Genomic DNA, 18361 nt, shown 5'->3' with positions numbered 1-18361 from the left:
AGCCTATGGCTACAGCCATTGCTACTAGCCGTAATCAACCGGGACTTGACCATGATAAAATTGCTGTTGAACAAGGGGGCGAACGCTAGTGTGTGGTGTTCGTACCAGCCTGAGCCCTCACCCAGTGTATTTTACCAGCATGTACTATTTTGGGCTGTCGAGTATGAACCTCGGTGGCGGCACTTTCAATAACCGGACCATACGGAATATTCTAATTATGCTATGGTGAAAATCCTCCTCGAGGGTGGTGCGAACCCTAATAAGTTCGATATTTTCGGGCAAACTCCGCTCTCATATGCTGTCAAGGCTGGACATGAGACCGTTATGAAGTTTCTGTTGAATCATGGCGCAAATCCTTACTGGGCAGTCAATGCGACTGGCCAGAAGCCGATATTCGATCGTGGGACGAAAGAGTCTATTCGAGCCACATTAGAAGAAGCCGAAGCAAGACAGTAGTCTGCATACAGTCTTCATGTTAACCTCATGGTTCTAATAAGTGTAGCTGAATAGTGATTAGTGACAACAGCAATACAGTGAGAATTTTATCGTTTTCGTAGTTGGGCGAGAGATTAGCTTGCCCTTGTACAGTAGGGTTTCATAAGTCTGAAACTATGGCCAATGTTCAATATCATCTTATCAGTCACGAGTTGAATAATAGACTAAGAAATGATACCTAAGCTATTACTAAAGACGATTACAGTGACTTCTAGGAAGGCCTTTCAAGAACAAAAAGTGAAAGCATATCTGTTGGGTGGTTTCTCTAGTCTCTAGATTCAGATTTTGAAATACCACTGTAAACCACTGTACACCACCCTGGGTTTTCGGCTTATAGGGTTCTCGATACTCGAGGAAGCAAGTCTCAAGGCAGTGAAAGACGAAAGAAATTCGCTGAGCTCGACATGAAGACGGGCATTTATATTTTGATCGCCGTCCTCAATGCCGCAGCAGCGGGTGCTTGTGTGGGATCAGCTTCAGGTGTGCAGGGTGTTCACGGGCGTGACGTACGCCATACCCTGGATGCAAAAGCTTCCTCGAAGAAGAGGGGTATCTTATATGATCTGCTCCGCAAGACTTGTGTGAAGAAGAAAAACCGGGGATTAGCAAGCTTTGCGCCTCCTTTACCCCATCGCAAGCACCTCATCGTGCTCGAGGGTATCCTGCCTGTGTGGTTCTCGACTCTTTAGAGACCGACAAAGGATGGTCCTTGCTCGACATCATCTGCCTGGCGGATGTGCGAGGCTATAAGATCTGCCATCAACATTCCATCTGCTCCACAATGGGAACCCTGAATGATGCCTTTCAGCCTTTGCAGGGGTATCGTATGTCACCAAGCAGCTTTGATCGGGTCTGTGCGTATCCCAATTGCATGGCCCCGGAACAGGAGGTCTGGTTTGGCTGCAAAGGACTGGCGGAGTCAAAGGATACCATGAGATCTCGAGAAGTAGGGGTTACTACTAGATACAGGCAAGGCATCAGACCAAGTGACATGGATCCCTGGAAGGATAGACATAGTTCAACATCAAGCCTCGCATATGAGTTCCCCCCAGCCAACTACAATCTACAACCTACAATATACAAAAAGACCAAAATAGAACAAAAGAAATAAATTGCGGATCCAACATGGAGAGACACATGGAGACCAGACGGAAGTTAGAAGACTAGTCTGGCCCTCCTCCCATCTCGCGCCCCCCGCGCGGAAAAAATCTAAACGTACAGGATATAATCACATTTTGGCAGCCCACCCATTCAGCACGTTGTCCCGTCCAAGCAAATCATTCCAGGACCGCCGTTGAGAGCAAGAGAAGAAGAAAAGCAAAGATGATAATCTCCTTTTCCCGGACCACAGTTCGACGACGCAAGATTTTTACATCGCTCTACGATCCAGTACTCTGTGAAATCATATCATTTGTTTTCTTTCGCCCAAGGGGCATTGTGGAAAGAGAAGCTGAAAGGAACAGAACGAAACAAATGGGGTCAAAATTGTACAAGCTATCTTGTCTATACACATAGAGTCAGGCAAAAACAATGAACGATCGCCTCATGCTTTTTGTGGACAAGGGAAATCATTCAAGAGTTCTCTGCGCATCTATGCGTTGAAAGAGCTGTTGAAGGCACCAATGACCTCCTTGAGCTTGGCCTCAAGCTCCTTGGAGACCTGGCCCTCCTTCTCGATGGTCTGCTGGATCTCGGGGTGGCTGCTCTTCAGGTGAGCGAGGAGGTCAGACTCCCAGGTGAGGATCTTGGCGACGGGGATGGAGTCAAGGAGACCGTTGACACCGGCGAAGATCAGGGGAACCATGTCGGAAACGGCCATGGGGGAGTACTGCTTCTGCTTGAGGAGCTCGGTGAGACGCTCACCACGGGCAAGGGTCTGCTTGGTGGAGGCATCAAGATCGGAACCGAACTGGGCGAAGGCAGCGACCTCACGGTACTGAGCAAGGAAGAGCTTCAGGGAACCGGCGACCTGCTTCATGGCCTTGACCTGGGCGGCGGAACCGACACGGGAGACGGACAGACCGACGTTAATGGCGGGACGGATACCCTTGTAGAAAAGCTCAGACTCCAAGAAGATCTGACCGTCGGTAATGGAAATGACGTTGGTGGGAATGTAGGCAGACACGTCACCACCCTGGGTCTCAATGATGGGCAGGGCAGTCAGGGAACCACCACCGTGGGTCTTGTTGTTCATCTTGGCGGCACGCTCGAGCAGACGAGAGTGGAGGTAGAAAACGTCACCGGGGTAAGCCTCACGACCGGGGGGACGGCGGAGCAGCAGAGACATCTGACGGTAGGCAACGGCCTGCTTGGACAGATCGTCGTAGATGATGACGGAGTGACGGCCGTTGTCACGGAACCACTCACCCATGGCGCAGCCAGTGAAGGGAGCGAGGTACTGCAGGGGAGCGGCCTCGGAGGCGGTGGCAGCAACGACGATGGAGTACTTCATGGCATCCTGCTCCTCAAGGGTCTTGACGAGCTGAGCGACGGTGGAACGCTTCTGACCGACGGCAACGTAGATACAGTACAGCTTCTGGGACTCGTCGCCGGAGTTGTTCCAACGCTTCTGGTTGAGCATGGTGTCGAGAGCGACGGCAGTCTTACCGGTCTGACGGTCACCAATGATCAACTCACGCTGACCACGGCCGATGGGCACCATGGAGTCGACACACTTCATACCAGTCTGGACGGGCTGGTTGACGGACTGACGGGGGAGAATACCGGGGGCCTTGAGCTGGGCACGGCGCTTCTCCTTGGCGTTAAGGGGACCCTTGCCGTCAATGGGGTTACCGAGAGCGTCGACGACACGGCCGAGCAGCTCGGGGCCGACGGGGACATCAACCTAGTGGAAAGAATGAGTATGATGGTTGAGAGGGAGTGACAATTTTGGAGATAGGGACCAATATCAAAATTGGACCTAGACCTCCTTTGAGGAGAAGAGAGGTACTTACAATCTCACCGGTACGCTTGACGGTCTGACCCTCCTTGACGAGACGGTCGGAACCGAAGAGCACAACACCAACCTGGCCGGCCTCGAGGTTCATGCACATACCCTTGACACCGGAGGCGAACCTGGAGATCCTGTTAGTTTTCCCGAATGCCAAGACTTTTCGGGTAAAGGAGATATATCACGTACTCGACCAGCTCCTCAGCCTGGACGTTGGTCATGCCGTGAACACGGGCAATACCGTCACTGTGAAGCTCAATTAGTTTCTAATTCGTTGCATTGTCGATTGGATGATATCGCGGGCGCGTTTGTCGAGATTGGATCGGGTAACCGAATTTTTCTCTTCCCGGGCAACCCTAGCGATTTCCTTTTTTTTTTGACGTACCCAACGGACAGAACGCGACCGGTCTCAGCGAGACCAGCCTCCTCCTGAACACCACGAATGCGCTGCTCCAGGATGGAGGAGACCTCGGTGGGCTGGGCCTTGGCCTCGGCGGCGTAGGAGCGAACCTGCTTGGAGGCACCGGCGAGGGGGCCGGGAACAGCCGCGCGGACCTGGAACGGGAGCGAGAAAAACTTGTCAACGGGGTGCTCTTCGAGCCAACATGCGATGAGGCCATCCTCAATGGATGATCGAAGGGGAGGGATGGGATCCGAGGACCAATCGAGCTCGAATTCGAGATGGAAAAGGTCGAACAGGGCGAGATGGAGATGGCGATGGAGAACGAGGATGGCCAGGATGGATTGGACTCACCGAAGCGACACGGCCAGTGGCCGAGACGGCGCGGCTGGACTGCCGCAGAGCGTTCCTGAACATTGTGAAAGGGGAGGGTTCAGAGGATGGGAGGATGGAATTCTCTGAAGGAGAGATGTAATTGGGGAGAGGAGGTTCGGAGAGGAGAGAGAAGGTTGTGGACGGGTGGGAAGGGAGAGCTTTGTCGGTCGGGGGGAGGCCAGGATTCTCAGGACTCGCGCTAAACTGCTTGGGGCAGGGGACGCTCCGATGTGGCCCTAGTGCGGACCCTCACCACGGTGTCTTCTTTTCGTGCTTGCGGAAACGGAGGTTCTGCTGTCTCACTGTCTAAATGTGATGAAATTGATCTTTTAGAATTACAACCTCTAATTTGACTCTAAATTCACCCCCTTTGCACTTGTATCTGTCATGTAGTGGATTGATTGTGGGAGGTGGAAGCGGCCCAGCCCTTCCCGTTTTTTTCTCTTCTCGGATCGGCGGGATCCCAAGTCAAGTGACTTGCTTAGCTAATGTCTTTCGTCACGGCAACCACAATCATCACAGTATTACCTCTCTCTATAGTTCAAGAGTATATTATCATACTTCTACATGGTTGAACTACTGACATCTCTCAACTGATATCCCTTCCATAGTATTCATTAGTTTCCATGGATCATCCTCCGAAGAGGCATCACCGGTTACCCCAGAGGGTCTACTGTCGGGTCCTGCCCCAGCAACCACCAGTTCCGAGACCGGTCAGACAGATGCAGATGCGCTCTGGGCATCACAACCCGACGAGGGTCAATGCAACCCCCGCATAAGCTCACTGACGCTCATAACAAGCTCGTTTTATCAAGATTCAAAGCGCAAGTAAAACAAACTCATACGCTTGCTTCAAAAGAATTTCCATAAAACAATTTCCCCCAGCAAGAGTCAACCGGAATAACCGAATGCCGAGATCATCCATCCACTGAGCCATATCCGCCGACCAGCGAGTTCTCAGCAATGCTTCACTGCGCCGCCTTAACCTTCTGTTCCTTGCGGAACTTGGCGATTTCTACCTCCACGCCCTTTTCCATCCGCGCCTTGAGTTCCGGTCGATAGCCAAAGAAGAACAGAATCTCCATCCAGACAAACAGCGGCGCAAGCAACACGGCCTGAACAAGGTTATCCAACAGCGCCGGGGCGCGGCCCTCGAACTTGCCGTGGCCGACAAATTGCGCCAGCCAGGACACAATGTGAATGCCGCCAGCCCAGTAGTTCACGCCCATTCCGTAGGTTCCGAGGAGGTAGTTTCCGCAAGCTGCGAAGCCGATCACCAACGGGGCGAGCAGGCCGCCCGCGACCGGTTCGAGAAGGACATAGAAAAAGGCGTAGATGAAGGCTCCGATTGTACCAGCGTTGGCAGGGAGGTAGTTGTTGGAGAGAATATCCGGGGTAGGGAGGAGAGGAGGGCAGTTACATGCCTACAGAGCCGAGTCAATTATCAGCTTTGCTGGTGTTCCCAAAAAAAGATGTAGTGGGATGGAAGAGAAAGAAAAAAGACTCACCAAGACAAGAGCCGTAAAGAGCAAAGCAGGCACACAGGTGATGTGAATAGCCACGTTCACCTAATTTATCTCATCAGTCCAATGCTGGGGCATCACGGTTGCACAAGGAGGGGCCACTATACGGGGTTATTGTGATAAGCTCCATACTGCGGAAGGTCAGCCACTGCCCCATAGTAAGCAACACGTTCGGGTGAGGCCGGGAACTCACAAAGAGAAGCTGTTTCTCGAGGTTCAGCGCCATGTTGAAGTGCTGGCCGGTGGAGAGGAGGTCGAAGTCGATGGTCGGCAGATGCTGGAGGGACAATTTTGGGGAAGAACGTCGCTGGGCTACATCATCAATTATTCGGACGCGCCAAGTGGTACCATCAGGCGTGCACAGTCGTCATGTGCTTGGGCCGAGGGACTCACAATTGGTGTTTCTGTACGGTATGGAGGGGGAAATATAGTGTGTTTCATTGTAATAATACGTAATTTGTGACAAGCCGTTGAACTGATATAGAACCAGGTCTCGATGCAGTCAATTTCTCGTAAGATGCAATAATTAATGAAAAATAGGAGTCATTGACAGTATGTAGTTAGTGAGTATTTTACAGATAGTACAAAAATTCAAAGTAGCATAATTACGAGGATATTCCGTCAACAATCGGAGAGTCGGATGAAGCTCAAGAATATTGAAAATCATCGACCATATTCATTAAACCGGACTTAAAGCATGCATGTGCATGGCCACTATTCAAACATGAAAAGAATCATAAAACTCCAATAGGTCGTTGACCCAAGAAAGGTGAGAAATGTATCCTCCTTCAACCGTAATTCCCCTCTCCCTAGATTGATCGTTTCGTCACTTGAACCTGAACTCCTTCGAGCAGGACCAGAGCACTACATCACATTAGTCGCCTTCAGGCAAAAATCAGGAAACTGTCAACTTACCCGCAATTTTCAACGACCTTTATTCCATCAACGGGCTTAAAGTCGTAGCGCATAAGAAGAGTTGGGATGAGCTGCCAAATATCAATTTAGCACAGACAGACTTGATTATCAGAAATGAAAACGAATAGTGTCTTACCTTAGTCATTTCAAGCCAACTAATGTCTAGTCTCAGATAAGCCAGGGCAGTCTTAGAAAATTTTGAATGTGTAGTACTTACTCTTTCCAAGACATGTTCGAGACCCTCCACCAAAGTTGAAGAAAAATCGCTCTGGCAGCACCAGTCAACATCTGAATGAACAGTCAAAGATATAACGATCCACAGTATACATACTCAAATAATTCTGGCGCTCCTGGTCTAGCCATCTCTCTGGCCGAAATTCTTCAGCGTCCGGGCCCCATATCTCAGGCAGCGTATGGATGACCCATGGTATAGTTCCAACGACCGTCTAACAACATCAGATCTGGAAAAATGAATCAAGCTTTGGATGTTACTCACTCCCTCTGGAATAAAGTCCTTGCCAATATGCATTCCCCCAGCTGGCACATCTCGGTCCATGATCATCCCAAAGGGTGGGTGAAGGCGCATCGACTCATACATCACAGCCTGGAGATACTCGCAAGCCTCAGCTTCTTCAAAGGTAATTGGATCATTGAGGTTCCCTTGTGCTTTCTTCTCCTTAAACTCATCCATCAGACGGTTATAAGCATCCGGGTTCTTCAGTAGCATAAGAAACGCCGCACAGAGTGAGGTTGCCGTTGTATCTGATCCCCCAAAGACGTTCGATGTCATCATGAATGCAATGTCCTGGTCTGTCAGCTGTGGTTTCGCCTTTTGAGTCTTGAAGAGCTGGCCCAGTATATCCTTGCTGTCACCACCGCGTTTCTTCCGGGCACTGATTTCTTGCGCTGCAAGTTGGAAGAAATGACCATTGCGGTCTGCTGCGGCGAGCCAGTTTCCAAAGATGGGAGTTATTTTTTGATTCAGTCGGAAGATCCACCCGGCATGCATTAGCCATGCAATAGATGACATAGACTTTTGGATTCGTAGGAATAGGCCATGATCGTCTGCGGCTTCGAGGTATCCGAATGGTTTTGAGAAGCTAATGGCACCGATGATATCTGCATTTCGTCAGCTCTGGTTGAGAATATATTAGGTATCATACACGTACCAAAGGCGTAAAGCTGCAGCCATATTCCTAGATCGAAAGTGTGGCCACTGATCTTGTCGAGCTGCTCGACCATTTGCGAGATCACGAGATCCACTTTGGGTTCGAGATGAACCATGGAGTCCATGGAATAAGCTCGAGCCACGAGCTTCCGCTGTTCAGAGTGGATTTTCTCATTGCGCTGGCCAACAAGATCAAATGAGCGCGTGCCTTGTACAACATTGTAGGCTGCGGCTTTGTGGAATTTATTCCCCGCCTCTATGGGGTGGTGGTCAACAAGCCTCGAGGTGAACCTGCAGGGCTATGGGGTTTGACGTACTGTATATTTCTCGAAAGGCTTCTGGATCTGCGATGCTCCTGGATATGAGTTCAGCATAAAGCATGTCACGCTTCGTCTTAAATAGGTAAGGGTAAAGTACAGTTCATTTGGGGCAACTCTGACAACGTTGCCATATTTCTTGTGTAATGCAATAAAGTCCCGGTGCGCATGTCCTCGAAGCGACAAATAGGCACGATATAGCTTGGTCAGTTTAGCCCAAAAGGGCCCCGGATATTTCGCTAATGGCGAGAAGAAGCACTGATAGATGACGTAGAACAGCACACCACAGATCGAGAGGATCTCAGCGGCGTAAAGGCTCATGAGAAACGGAGACATAGTAGTAAACATCGTAAGTGCTCCAACTACCGAAACACTGGAAGACAAAGCAGCACGAATTGCGGAATCCGCAAAAAAAGCCTTTTTGACTCGAGCTTCAATAAACCGGGTAACCCGGCCTCTATATATCCTGAATCAAGGGATGAGAGAGAAAGCGGTCGATCCAACCAATCTTGTCCAGTCCAACCAGAATTCGAGCCGCGAGGGGAAATAATTGCTCTCGGGCCCTCGGGCTCTTTGTTAATTACATCGGAGCTGCATGATGATATCGTGACCCCACCTGGGGTTACAGAGTAATGAACCATTCAAGGGTGTACACAACTCGACATCGTGCATAAAGAAAGTCAAATAAGAGCTTATACATGATTTGTGCCGTATCTCGGCTTTCTATTTACAACTTTGATCCAGCTATATTCTGTTTCTTGGATGAGATTACTGGAGCCTACGTAACCCCAAGCAAAACACTAGGTATGATCTTATAGTCCCAGACAGGTGGGTCGGGACATGCATGGGCGACCACCATGCAGGCTTATATCCACATTCTCGGCAATTCATTTCTGCGAGAAGTACATACATTCTTTGTTTGACAGCCTCTCATGAGGAGGTGGAAATCACTAAACAAAAATGGAGATCGTCATGAGTCCGAAAGTGGAGGGGTATCCGGGTAGATCGGTCAATTCACCGGACATAGCGGGGTCCGGAATCGGTACAGTATCGAAACAGGGCTTGAGATTAAGTTTGACTATGTGATTTGGGCGATAACTAAGCTCTTCGTAGACTAATATACAAGGTCAAGTTATCTAGAATCTGTGGACCTCCTGTATTCTGGGCGTTTTATTAGTCAAGATTCTTCCTGGGCTGTTGACTTAGAATATGGCCTGGACAAGACTAGTACCATGCTAATTAGCACACAGCTGTTTTCCATAATTCAGTGATGGCCTGGATTCAAAGTCCATTTCCTGAAATTGTGACAAGTCGGACATTGGCTAGGGACTGCTGCGGGACCCAACTGATCAGCACTGCGATCAAACGGCATAACGGGCTTACCTATCAAATGGTTATCACGCGATGCTGGCTCGTTTGATAGCTCCACTGAACGCGCCAATTTAAAATACTGCGGCCTGAAATACACTATATCTTTCTATTTGGATAGGATTTGCTGTCCGGGCCTGAGTTGGATTAAGCCATTCTATTTCCTTGAATTGCTTGTCGTACAAACCAAGTGTAGTTCCTTCGCCTTAGTACAGCAGAAACACATTATTTGAGGGTCAATACAGTAATCGATTCCTGGACCAGACGGAATAGAGCTCTTGAACTACCATTCAAATCACAGTGTGCCGTATCTTGGTATTGATGATGTGGGCGTGGGGACTGTCTCAAGCACTTTGTTCAACAAGCAAGATATATACTTCTCCTGGTCGATGATGCCAACAACTATACTCTTGGCAACGACCTCAACTTGTCAGAACACAACAAAGACCACCAGGTAAATTAAAATTATCTCTACAACTCAAATTCTATCACTAATCCCCTTTCTCTAGATTGTATCGTGATAGCCTCCATACTCCCAGTCCAACATGTGCGGAACAGTCATCACGTGACCAAGGTTATCCATCAACTTGGGAGCGGAGGAGGGACCAGCCGACAATCTCAGGCAAGCTCCAACATCGCGCTGGTAGCATCTGTGTATCTGCCTCTTTTCACCCAGGCAGGTTCACACCGCTTCCAAGAACCATTGACGCTCATTTGACGCGATTAATCCCCTCAAGTTTCGCCTCGCCCGCAGGTCATGAGCTAGCAGCTGTCGACACCGACCTCTTGACCTCTCCTCCACAACCCATTGCCTTCCCGGGAAAGCAACCACCGTCCTTCGGCCCTGATCATTCGAGCGACTACAGAGAGCATCATACTCAAAAGGATTTCGAGGTTCATTCAGTATCCACACACACGCCTTTTGCGCCGGCACCGCCCACGCTACCAGTCGACTCGCCCAGTGAATTGACTTTGAGCCGCTGACAACCGCAAATATGTTTTTCCTCAAGGAAGAGACCAAGGTCATTACCATGCACCCGTCCTATTTTGGACCGAACATGCGCGAATTCCTGATCGCCCGACTGAACGAGGAGGAAGAGGGCCGATGCACGGGCGACCACTTTGTGATCTGTGTTATGGACATGGTTGACATTGGCGAGGGTCGAGTTGTCCCCTCGAGCGGAAGTGCTGAGTACACCATCAAGTACCGTGCGATCATCTGGAAGCCGTTCCGTGGCGAGACGGTATGTATCTCGGAAGCTTGGATTGGATGCTTGACAATTGGGTGCTTGACATTGGGAGCAGCTGCTGACAGGTTGGCTCTTATTAGGTCGATGCGATTGTCACCTCCGTCAAGCCTACCGGTATCTTCACACTGGCCGGTCCTCTATCTGTCTTCATTGCGCGCAAAGTATGAACTTACTCGGGTTTCACTCTTCGAGTCTTCGAGGAGCGCTGCTGACATAGAAACCAGAACATTCCCTCCGATATCAAGTGGGAGCCGAATACCGTGCCACCACAGTACACCGATCATGCCGACCAAGTGATTGAGAAGGGAACAAGTCTGCGCCTGAAGATCCTCGGTGTCAAGCCGGATGTGGCGGCGATCAACGCCATTGGCACGATCAAGGAGGATTACCTTGGGTGAGTACCTCCGCTTTTCCACGAGGTCTAATGTTGGAGGGCTAACCGTTGTGTTCTACTTAGACCCTTGTAATGAGAAACGAGCCGCAAAATACCCAATTCCTCCTCTTTTCCATACCATCACGATTTGTACTCGATTCTGTCTACCCTGTCAATGGCATCGTGAATGCCAAGACCGTTCTTCTTGCGACGAAGAAGAAACCCACCAAGAAAAAAGAAATTTGTTGAAAGGGCTCTCCAGGGCGTCTACCAGGATAATGAGGCGACGATTGCAGCCTATGCTCATGCAAGCATGACCCTGGCGAGCGCGAGAGATTCATGAAATCAGACAGGCGCACATAGATAGCAGCCATTCTGGACTGCTTGCTTGCATTTCCATGTCCACCCGCAATCTTATCATTTCCACCATCCCCCCATTGCTGTCATTGATATTACAGGACTCCGCTGGGGGCCAGAACGGTGCTGGTCTGGGCCCGCCGAGCAGAAGAAGATCAACCCAGGCCCCAGAGCAATTGGGACTCGGTTCATTCCATTGTGCTATGGCTAGACCAGCTTGAGCTATGTACCATATTAACATACAATTGCATCTGGGATTGATAGCTATGCACGGAGTATACACCCGGACCAACCCAACTATGTAGTACTGTAGTTGTAGTCTTATGCATAACACCACATAACTGGCCGGCCATGAACTCTAATTATTGCAGGACCCAAGACATTCACAAGTTGCCCGAGAGACGGAGCCAAAAGGGACGCGAAGGGGGCTCAACCGTGGAACTCACAAACTAACAAACTGGGGCTCTTCCGTTCCACTAGTGAAACACTGGCGTGTTTTTTAGGTCTTGAGGAGTCCCCCGTGCGCGTGGTTGATTTCATTATTTCGGTCATATTTACCTGTTGAGGAGGGAGCTGGAAGTACTCGGTACCCTGATAACCATAGCCAGTTCTATATCCACTCCTTGTACCTGGTACCTTGGAAACGTCCTCGTCGCGTACCTGCAGAAATCCCAGGCTGGTTCCCAATTGCACGTTCATTCAAGGACTTCCAGGACACGTATGGACCAGACTCTCCCAAACAGTTCATCCCATGCTCCATAGAAATTCCTTCTAGGCGTTCTTGAGGACCTTCTTTACCAGTCTTGGGTGTCATCCCAGTCCCACCTGCTTCTCCTTCTCCTCCCCGTAGCTTCCCCTCGGCCTGGCTCATTTCCCACCCCTGATATCTTCCCGTCATCTCCCCCCGTTGTTCCTAAACTCTTTCTGCAACTTGTTTACCTTGCAGATTGTCTTGAAAAAAACCCACAGGGCCAACCATGACTTACCTCAAGGACAGCTATCAGCGGTTCCTGGCGAACCCCAGGACCGCGCCGTTGGCCGCCAATGCCTCGCTGATCTATGTCCCCACTACCACCAAAATCGAGGGCGCCGACGCAATCGCAACCCATACGACACGACAGGCAAGGATTGTCAAGAAGAACTCCGAGCGCATTATCAATGCCATTGAGAGCTCTGATGCGTTGTGCTTGGATATGGAGACCACCCTGGAGTTTGTCGAGGGTGGTGGCGCGTATCTCCCCTCGCTCGATGATAATTTCCTGGCCGACCGCGTCGTGACTTTCCCCACGGTAAACAATCCCCGATCTTGTTGCATGTTTGCACGGCGCCAAAAACGTTCCCCAGAGAGCTAGGCTAATGCACGTCCGTTTATCCACCTGCAGGTCCACATCGTCCACTTCAATGCCGAACAAGAAATCCAACAAGTCCGCATCTATTGGGACCAGGGCTCGCTACTGAAGGAGGTGGAGGTGATTGGCGCGCGCGGCCGTTCCTGGCCAATTCGCCCAGCACAAGAGCAGATTCGTCAGTTGAAGTCGGCCATTGAACTGAAGTCCGCTGCGCCTGTCCTCAAGCCATCCTCCGAAGGGAACAATGACTTGCCCCCTCGACCTGCGTCCCCAGGCAAGCGACACATCAAGGACCCTTACGCTGCGGACTCGCTGTTCGATCTGCTCTCTCCCCAGAAGGGCGACGACGCGAGAGAGCAGAATGATGCCCCTAGACCTTCATCCCCCGGCAAGCGACACACTCGCGATCCCTATGCCGCTGCCTCCTTGACAGAGCTGCTGTCGCCTAGCAAGGACGACTCTGCTCCTCCTCGCCCATACGCACGTTCATCTGCCCAGCCTGCGCCCCGCCAGTATGGCGAGCTATTCATCGGAGACGATGACGGCATGCCCAGCACACCCTCCAAAGCTCAGAAAGTGATCGCGCCCAAGGCTGGATCCAAATTCCAGGGCAACCGCATTTTTGAAGACGACGAGCCCACAGACGAGCGCGCCCCGTACAAGACCAACCCTCTGAAGTTCAACCACTTTGAGATTGGCGCCAACAACGCCGACCGGGAGGTCAAGGAGGAGCCGCAGCGCAAATCGCGTAACCAGTCGCAGTGGGATTTTGGCGATTTCGCCACTCCAGTGAAGAACACTGAGGAGGCCCGTGGATTCGGATATAGCGATGACGACGCGGAGGCCGAGTCTCCCCCTGCTCGTCCCGCAGTTCACAAGCCTCGTCGCGACGCGGATGTGCACTTTGAGATGACGGATGACAATGACGAGGAGGACGATGGCCGCGTTATCAGTTCCTATGAGAACCGCGGCAAAGGCCTTTACGAGAACCGTCTCTTCAACGAGGATGGTACCCCAAAGACCACCGCTGGAGAAAAGAATAAGCCCGAAGCCCTCGGTGTGACTGGTAACAATGTCAGTCGCAGCAAGGATTTCGACCCTCACTGGGAGATGGCCGACGAATCCCCCGCGCCCACCAGCCGCAACACCCCCAAGCCTGTCGCTTTGGATCGTGCCAGGGCTCTTCAAATGATGGAGTCATCGTGGGATAATTACGATCAGTCCCCTGAGCCTACTCGCCCTGCTACGTCTCTGCACAACCCATCTCGTCACAACCAGCGTTCTTGGACTATGGGTGACGAGTAAACGGTTGCAGACAGACTTGCATCGAATATGTCTTTGAGACGCGAAGAGGGGAACCGGGGCTACTTGATTGCTCCATTAAAAACAATACTTTACACCTTTCTGCCATGGTTAAGGCTACACTGCCAATGGCCTGGCCACACGAGACTAATGTTTCCTTCCCCTGAAATCACACCCCCTGATCACGAGCGATGTGTACCGATACCCACAACCATAAAACTACCTGCAAAGGACAGACAGACAGGCCGGAGGACGGACGGACAATACGGACGAGAAGAAATTGGGTCGTTTGCGTGGATGAAATGGAGAGAGTCCTTCTGTGCCTGGTTTATTTTCAATTTCTCCCCCGTGGGGCCTACTATTATCATACCATACCACTGTGTGCTTGCAGCCACCTTGCCATTCTTGTGACTTTTTTTCTTTTTTTTTTCCCCCTCTTTTTGAGTGTCTTTCTGTGTTGTGCTGCTTTTTTGGTTTGTGCTTTTGTACGATTTATTATTCCCAGTGTTAGAGTGTTTTATTTGATTGGTTTTCCTGACTTGATTTTGATCTTTCTTGAGTAATGTTATGGAATATTGATGAACTTGTGAGACGTTCACTCAAGACGACCTGTGAAACCACTGGAAAGCCGAGTAATGTTATGGAATATTGACTGACACGTGAGACATCCACTCAAGACTTCTTGCGAATCCCGCGACGGCTCCTCGTCTCAGCTCTTAGATCCGCGGGCCTTCTCCAAAAGTCGCTGTCATCGTCAACTTCATACTCACCATCGAATTTAACATCGTTATCAACGAAGCCATCGTCATCATCACTAGACAATATAGACCCAGTCCACGATACGGGCGGCTCGTAAGCACAGAACTTCCACCATAACTGTCTAGTGTTGTCTTGAAGTCACTTTTGGTCACGCAGTCACATTCTTCGTGAATCCTGAAGGTAACTTCAAGCCGGGGAGAGTATGCTTTAAGGCGAGCGGTAGCCAGCTCTAATATCTCCGTGTGAATGTCAGGAGGACTGCAGGCTCTGGGCGTCGCAAATATGTCGCTCTCGTTCACGGATATGAAGCGGCCCAGTGTGAGTCTCTTCAGGTTGGGACAGTAGCTCTGCAGCTTATCAAGGATGCAAGTTGCAGTGCTGTCAAGGTGCAACCCACATCTCCAGCACATCTGGGGGAAATTGACCTCAAGGCTCTCGATCCATTTTGTGTTCTCCGGCCCAATTTTTTTGAGGAACGAGAGGGTGAGATGAGATGACACACGGAAGAAGTCGAACGTGTTCTGGCTGTATAGGACCGAGCGAGCCTCATCGTGGATCTGTTTGTTTGCGCGGAGGAGGTTCAGGGCTAGCTCGGGTGGTGGGGATTTCGTTGTGATGCGACCTTCAAAGACCATGGCGTAAAGCGGTAGATAAAGTTGCGGACTTCACCGGGAAGGTCGAGGAAGGAAAGGCGAGTCGACATGTTGGTTTTGGATGGCTTCGATGGCTTGAATCGCTTGGATCGCGCCGTAGCACGAAGAGCTTTGATATCTGGTCAGTGGTGAAGGTGTAGACAAGTTCTCGAGAGATAGGGGAGATACCTTGTGAGGGTTCTTGAAGCTGCCGCTATCAGAACTAGACCATTCAAGTGAAGACCACGAATCGACATCGAAAGCACGGAGTTTCCAACCATAAGTGTCCAGCTTCGCCTTGAAGTCACCCTGGGTCACGCAGTCACAGTAGTAATCGATTCTCAAGGTAACTTCCAGCTCTTGAGACATTGCTCTAAGGCGAGCGGCAACCAACTCTGGTATCTCCACATGAGTTACTTGACGGGAGGAACAGTGAAATTGAATAGGTCTTCCTCGTCGAAAATGCTGTCCAAGGAGTCCAATGTGAGTCTCGTCAAGTTCGAAAAAGAGTAGGACGATAAGCTTTGATGTCTGGTCAGTGATGTGGGTATTCGAGGGAACAAGTTCTCGAGAGATGTCCGTGATACCTTTTGAGCGACGTGCGGATAAGGGGAGGAGAAAGAGCCTGGTATCAGGAAAGGAGGACAGGGAGGGGAAGAGTTATTGATGTCAGTGTTAGGAGATGGAGGATCTGGATAGCAAGAGATGTTTAATAGTGACGGGAAATGAAAACGGAGAAAAGGAACCCAGCGGTCTAGAAATAGAAGTAAACAGACGAGTATTCGTAGAGGATATGTGCGTCTTACCTATAAAGGTTCAATCTTCTGCTGCGAACAGCCCAGTAGCAGTTCAAAAGTCTGAATCTAGAGACCGGCGAAACCGCCCACCTAGAAATGCTTCCACTTCGTGTTCTTCGAAGGGTCTTTCTTGATAGCTTAGGCATCAGTGTTTAGTCTAGTACTCAACTTGTGGCTGAGAAGATAATTCTGAACGCTGGTCACATTTTCAAATTTATGAAACTGCACGGTACTTGCCTTGATGTAGAGATAGATAGTGCTGTTCATTTGAACTAACCTTAGATGTTGTCTTCAACCCGTATAGAAGTTCACGGCCAAGAGATGCATATCAGAATGGCTGGCTAGTATGAGTGGCCTCGATCTCTCATCCAAGGTCCTCTACTCGCAATCCCAATAGCCATATTCACCGGAGCCATTTTCAGCATCAAGGTCGGATTCACCACTGCCGCAACAGTAACAATATTTGGACCGGGCCGCCTTCCAGCCGTACTTAGCAAGGAAACCCTCAATTCCCAGTGGCCCAAATCCATCACAGAACTCATGAACAACACCAAGGTCTTTCAAGATTGCTTGGAACAGAGCATCGAGAATCGCGCCAAGATCTTCAAAGAGCTGGTCGGGGGTGGCCTGGATGTAATGAAGCAGACTCTCCATCTGCCAGGCTGCGCATCGGGCACTTCTCGAACCCGAGGGTCAAAATTCGTAAGTTGGGACAGTACTCCTGGATTTGTCCAAGGCTTGAGCACTGGATGGGTCTAACTGCATTCAGCCTTGTTGCAGACAAATTCGGGGCACCTGAATGCGAATCGCCCCGATTTGGCGGGGCATTATCAGGGCCAATCTGGTCCAAAAAGGAGACCATACTCTTTCCAGTCCAGTCATTGCCGAGGTCAAAGGAATTTTCTCCGTAAAGGATTGAGGTGCTTTCCTGGGCTGTCACTTGACTAGCCCGGACAAGGTTGAATGCCAGATCAATAGGCTTGTTACCGGGGTCGATGGGGGCTGAGCCTACCAAGGCGTATCGGAAATCATATTCCTCAGTTCCCCCGGAAGATCCAGAAAGGAGAGGCGGGTCGCCTTCTCATTGGTTTGCCGGTGTCCAGGGGATCTCGTTATTTGTCAGTAACGGGAGCATAAGAGGGAGATAGATGTTTGAAAGATGTTGTCGATACTGACCAAGGGAGGTGATGAATGGTATTTGAGAATTGAAAGGATGATCTCTTGATAATAACTGATGGGAATTTGAAGAGCGGAGGTGGATAGTTGAAGATGAAATGAAGGCAAAGCTGGACGGATCTATTTATATTAGAAGAATAGGCACACGAAAACGCGTACAAGAGCGCAGGAAAGCGTTGGAAGGGCAACCAAACGCAAGGCTGCCTAGGAGAATCTGTTTATGGAGAAGATACTCCGGAAACTGGATTCTGTTGATATCAGTTTGATTCTAGTCTGCTTCCAATGTTTGCTAGAGTCATTCGAAGATAGGAAAATATGGACGTGACAATGGAGTCTCGTACATTGACAATATTCTCGCCGCAAAAGGCCGATGGCGATGTGACCTATGTCGCGATACATATTGATGGGCTGAATTGCGTTGATAGTATTGAAATCAGTGGTAGTGACGATAGCTGCTCAATTCCGGCCGGCTATAAAGGGCACGGATGCTCATTAAATATAGAGAGCCAGGGCCCAAAAATTTGAATTCTCAAAAGACAAAGAGCAAGGACGCCGAAATTAGGAGAGGGATGTTCAAGGACCGCGTGAGGACATAGGAAGTCACTAGCGGAACATATCTATCTAGAGAGACAGCGAGCGAGGGTAGAACGGTCAGAAATTGTGGCAATTTTTGCAGAATTCAGATCCCCATCCTTCCCTGTAGGCGTCAATAGCGGGGACATACCCATCATCCTCGGATATATCCTCCTTTGGTATTGATATAAATACAGTTCTATATCCATAGATCTCTCTCACCAATCCGGTTTATAGAATAACTCGAGTTGAGTAAACCATGGGTAGGATTTCATTCGACAT

General features: G+C 50.1%; 10 protein-coding genes across 10 annotated transcripts; 4 read left to right on the top strand and 6 right to left on the bottom strand.

The window, feature by feature from the left end:
• Nucleotides 1-222: 222 nt before the first annotated feature.
• N7473_012563 (uncharacterized protein) lies at nt 223-456 on the top strand (the record flags this gene model as incomplete). The annotated part of the gene is made up of 1 exon (XM_057158502.1): nt 223-456. The coding sequence occupies one exon, from the start codon at nt 223-225 to the stop codon at nt 454-456; it is 234 nt and encodes a 77-aa protein (XP_057002456.1).
• A 443-nt stretch (nt 457-899) lies between these two features.
• On the top strand, nt 900-1184 carry N7473_012562 (uncharacterized protein; the record flags this gene model as incomplete). The annotated part of the gene is made up of 1 exon (XM_057158501.1): nt 900-1184. The coding sequence occupies one exon, from the start codon at nt 900-902 to the stop codon at nt 1182-1184; it is 285 nt and encodes a 94-aa protein (XP_057002455.1).
• A 902-nt stretch (nt 1185-2086) lies between these two features.
• On the bottom strand, nt 2087-4262 carry N7473_012561 (F1F0 ATP synthase subunit alpha; the record flags this gene model as incomplete). The annotated part of the gene is made up of 5 exons (XM_057158500.1): nt 2087-3340; nt 3450-3570; nt 3635-3691; nt 3831-4000; nt 4200-4262. The coding sequence occupies 5 exons, from the start codon at nt 4260-4262 to the stop codon at nt 2087-2089; spliced, it is 1665 nt and encodes a 554-aa protein (XP_057002454.1).
• Nucleotides 4263-5188: 926 nt separating this feature from the next.
• N7473_012560 (2-hydroxy-palmitic acid dioxygenase MPO1) lies at nt 5189-5969 on the bottom strand (the record flags this gene model as incomplete). Its single annotated transcript, XM_057158499.1, has 4 exons — nt 5189-5644; nt 5729-5788; nt 5851-5874; nt 5937-5969. The coding sequence occupies 4 exons, from the start codon at nt 5967-5969 to the stop codon at nt 5189-5191; spliced, it is 573 nt and encodes a 190-aa protein (XP_057002453.1).
• Nucleotides 5970-7013: 1044 nt separating this feature from the next.
• On the bottom strand, nt 7014-8464 carry N7473_012559 (cytochrome P450 family protein; the record flags this gene model as incomplete). The annotated part of the gene is made up of 3 exons (XM_057158498.1): nt 7014-7777; nt 7828-8080; nt 8144-8464. 3 exons carry the CDS (start codon nt 8462-8464, stop codon nt 7014-7016), a joined length of 1338 nt encoding a protein of 445 aa, XP_057002452.1.
• A 1679-nt stretch (nt 8465-10143) lies between these two features.
• N7473_012558 (DNA-directed RNA polymerase II subunit RPB7) lies at nt 10144-11767 on the top strand. Its single transcript, XM_057158497.1, has 4 exons — nt 10144-10755; nt 10842-10922; nt 10986-11155; nt 11219-11767. Exons 1-4 carry the CDS (start codon nt 10507-10509, stop codon nt 11226-11228), a joined length of 510 nt encoding a protein of 169 aa, XP_057002451.1. The 5' UTR covers nt 10144-10506; the 3' UTR covers nt 11229-11767.
• Nucleotides 11768-12468: 701 nt separating this feature from the next.
• N7473_012557 (uncharacterized protein) lies at nt 12469-14145 on the top strand (the record flags this gene model as incomplete). Its single annotated transcript, XM_057158496.1, has 2 exons — nt 12469-12780; nt 12874-14145. 2 exons carry the CDS (start codon nt 12469-12471, stop codon nt 14143-14145), a joined length of 1584 nt encoding a protein of 527 aa, XP_057002450.1.
• A 669-nt stretch (nt 14146-14814) lies between these two features.
• N7473_012556 (uncharacterized protein) lies at nt 14815-15536 on the bottom strand (the record flags this gene model as incomplete). Its single annotated transcript, XM_057158495.1, has 2 exons — nt 14815-15018; nt 15054-15536. The coding sequence occupies 2 exons, from the start codon at nt 15534-15536 to the stop codon at nt 14815-14817; spliced, it is 687 nt and encodes a 228-aa protein (XP_057002449.1).
• A 30-nt stretch (nt 15537-15566) lies between these two features.
• Nucleotides 15567-15902, bottom strand: N7473_012555 (uncharacterized protein; the record flags this gene model as incomplete). The annotated part of the gene is made up of 1 exon (XM_057158494.1): nt 15567-15902. One exon carries the CDS (start codon nt 15900-15902, stop codon nt 15567-15569), a length of 336 nt encoding a protein of 111 aa, XP_057002448.1.
• Nucleotides 15903-16708: 806 nt separating this feature from the next.
• N7473_012554 (uncharacterized protein) lies at nt 16709-16984 on the bottom strand (the record flags this gene model as incomplete). Its single annotated transcript, XM_057158493.1, has 1 exon — nt 16709-16984. The coding sequence occupies one exon, from the start codon at nt 16982-16984 to the stop codon at nt 16709-16711; it is 276 nt and encodes a 91-aa protein (XP_057002447.1).
• Nucleotides 16985-18361: the final 1377 nt, after the last annotated feature.

This window comes from Penicillium subrubescens (genome assembly GCF_028828155.1).
Source record: "Penicillium subrubescens strain IBT 31985 chromosome Unknown utg000011l_segment0_segment0, whole genome shotgun sequence".
NCBI classification, from domain to species: Eukaryota; Fungi; Ascomycota; class Eurotiomycetes; order Eurotiales; family Aspergillaceae; genus Penicillium; species Penicillium subrubescens.
This window is presented reverse-complemented; position numbering and strand designations above follow the sequence as displayed.

Coding starts and splice junctions, on each gene's coding strand:
- N7473_012558 (XM_057158497.1), top strand. CDS start 10,507: ATGTTTTTCCTCAAGGAAGAGACCAAGGTCATTACCATGCACCCGTCC. Junction 10,756..10,841: donor AGCCGTTCCGTGGCGAGACG/GTATGTATCTCG, acceptor GGCTCTTATTAG/GTCGATGCGATTGTCACCTC. Junction 10,923..10,985: donor CTGTCTTCATTGCGCGCAAA/GTATGAACTTAC, acceptor CATAGAAACCAG/AACATTCCCTCCGATATCAA.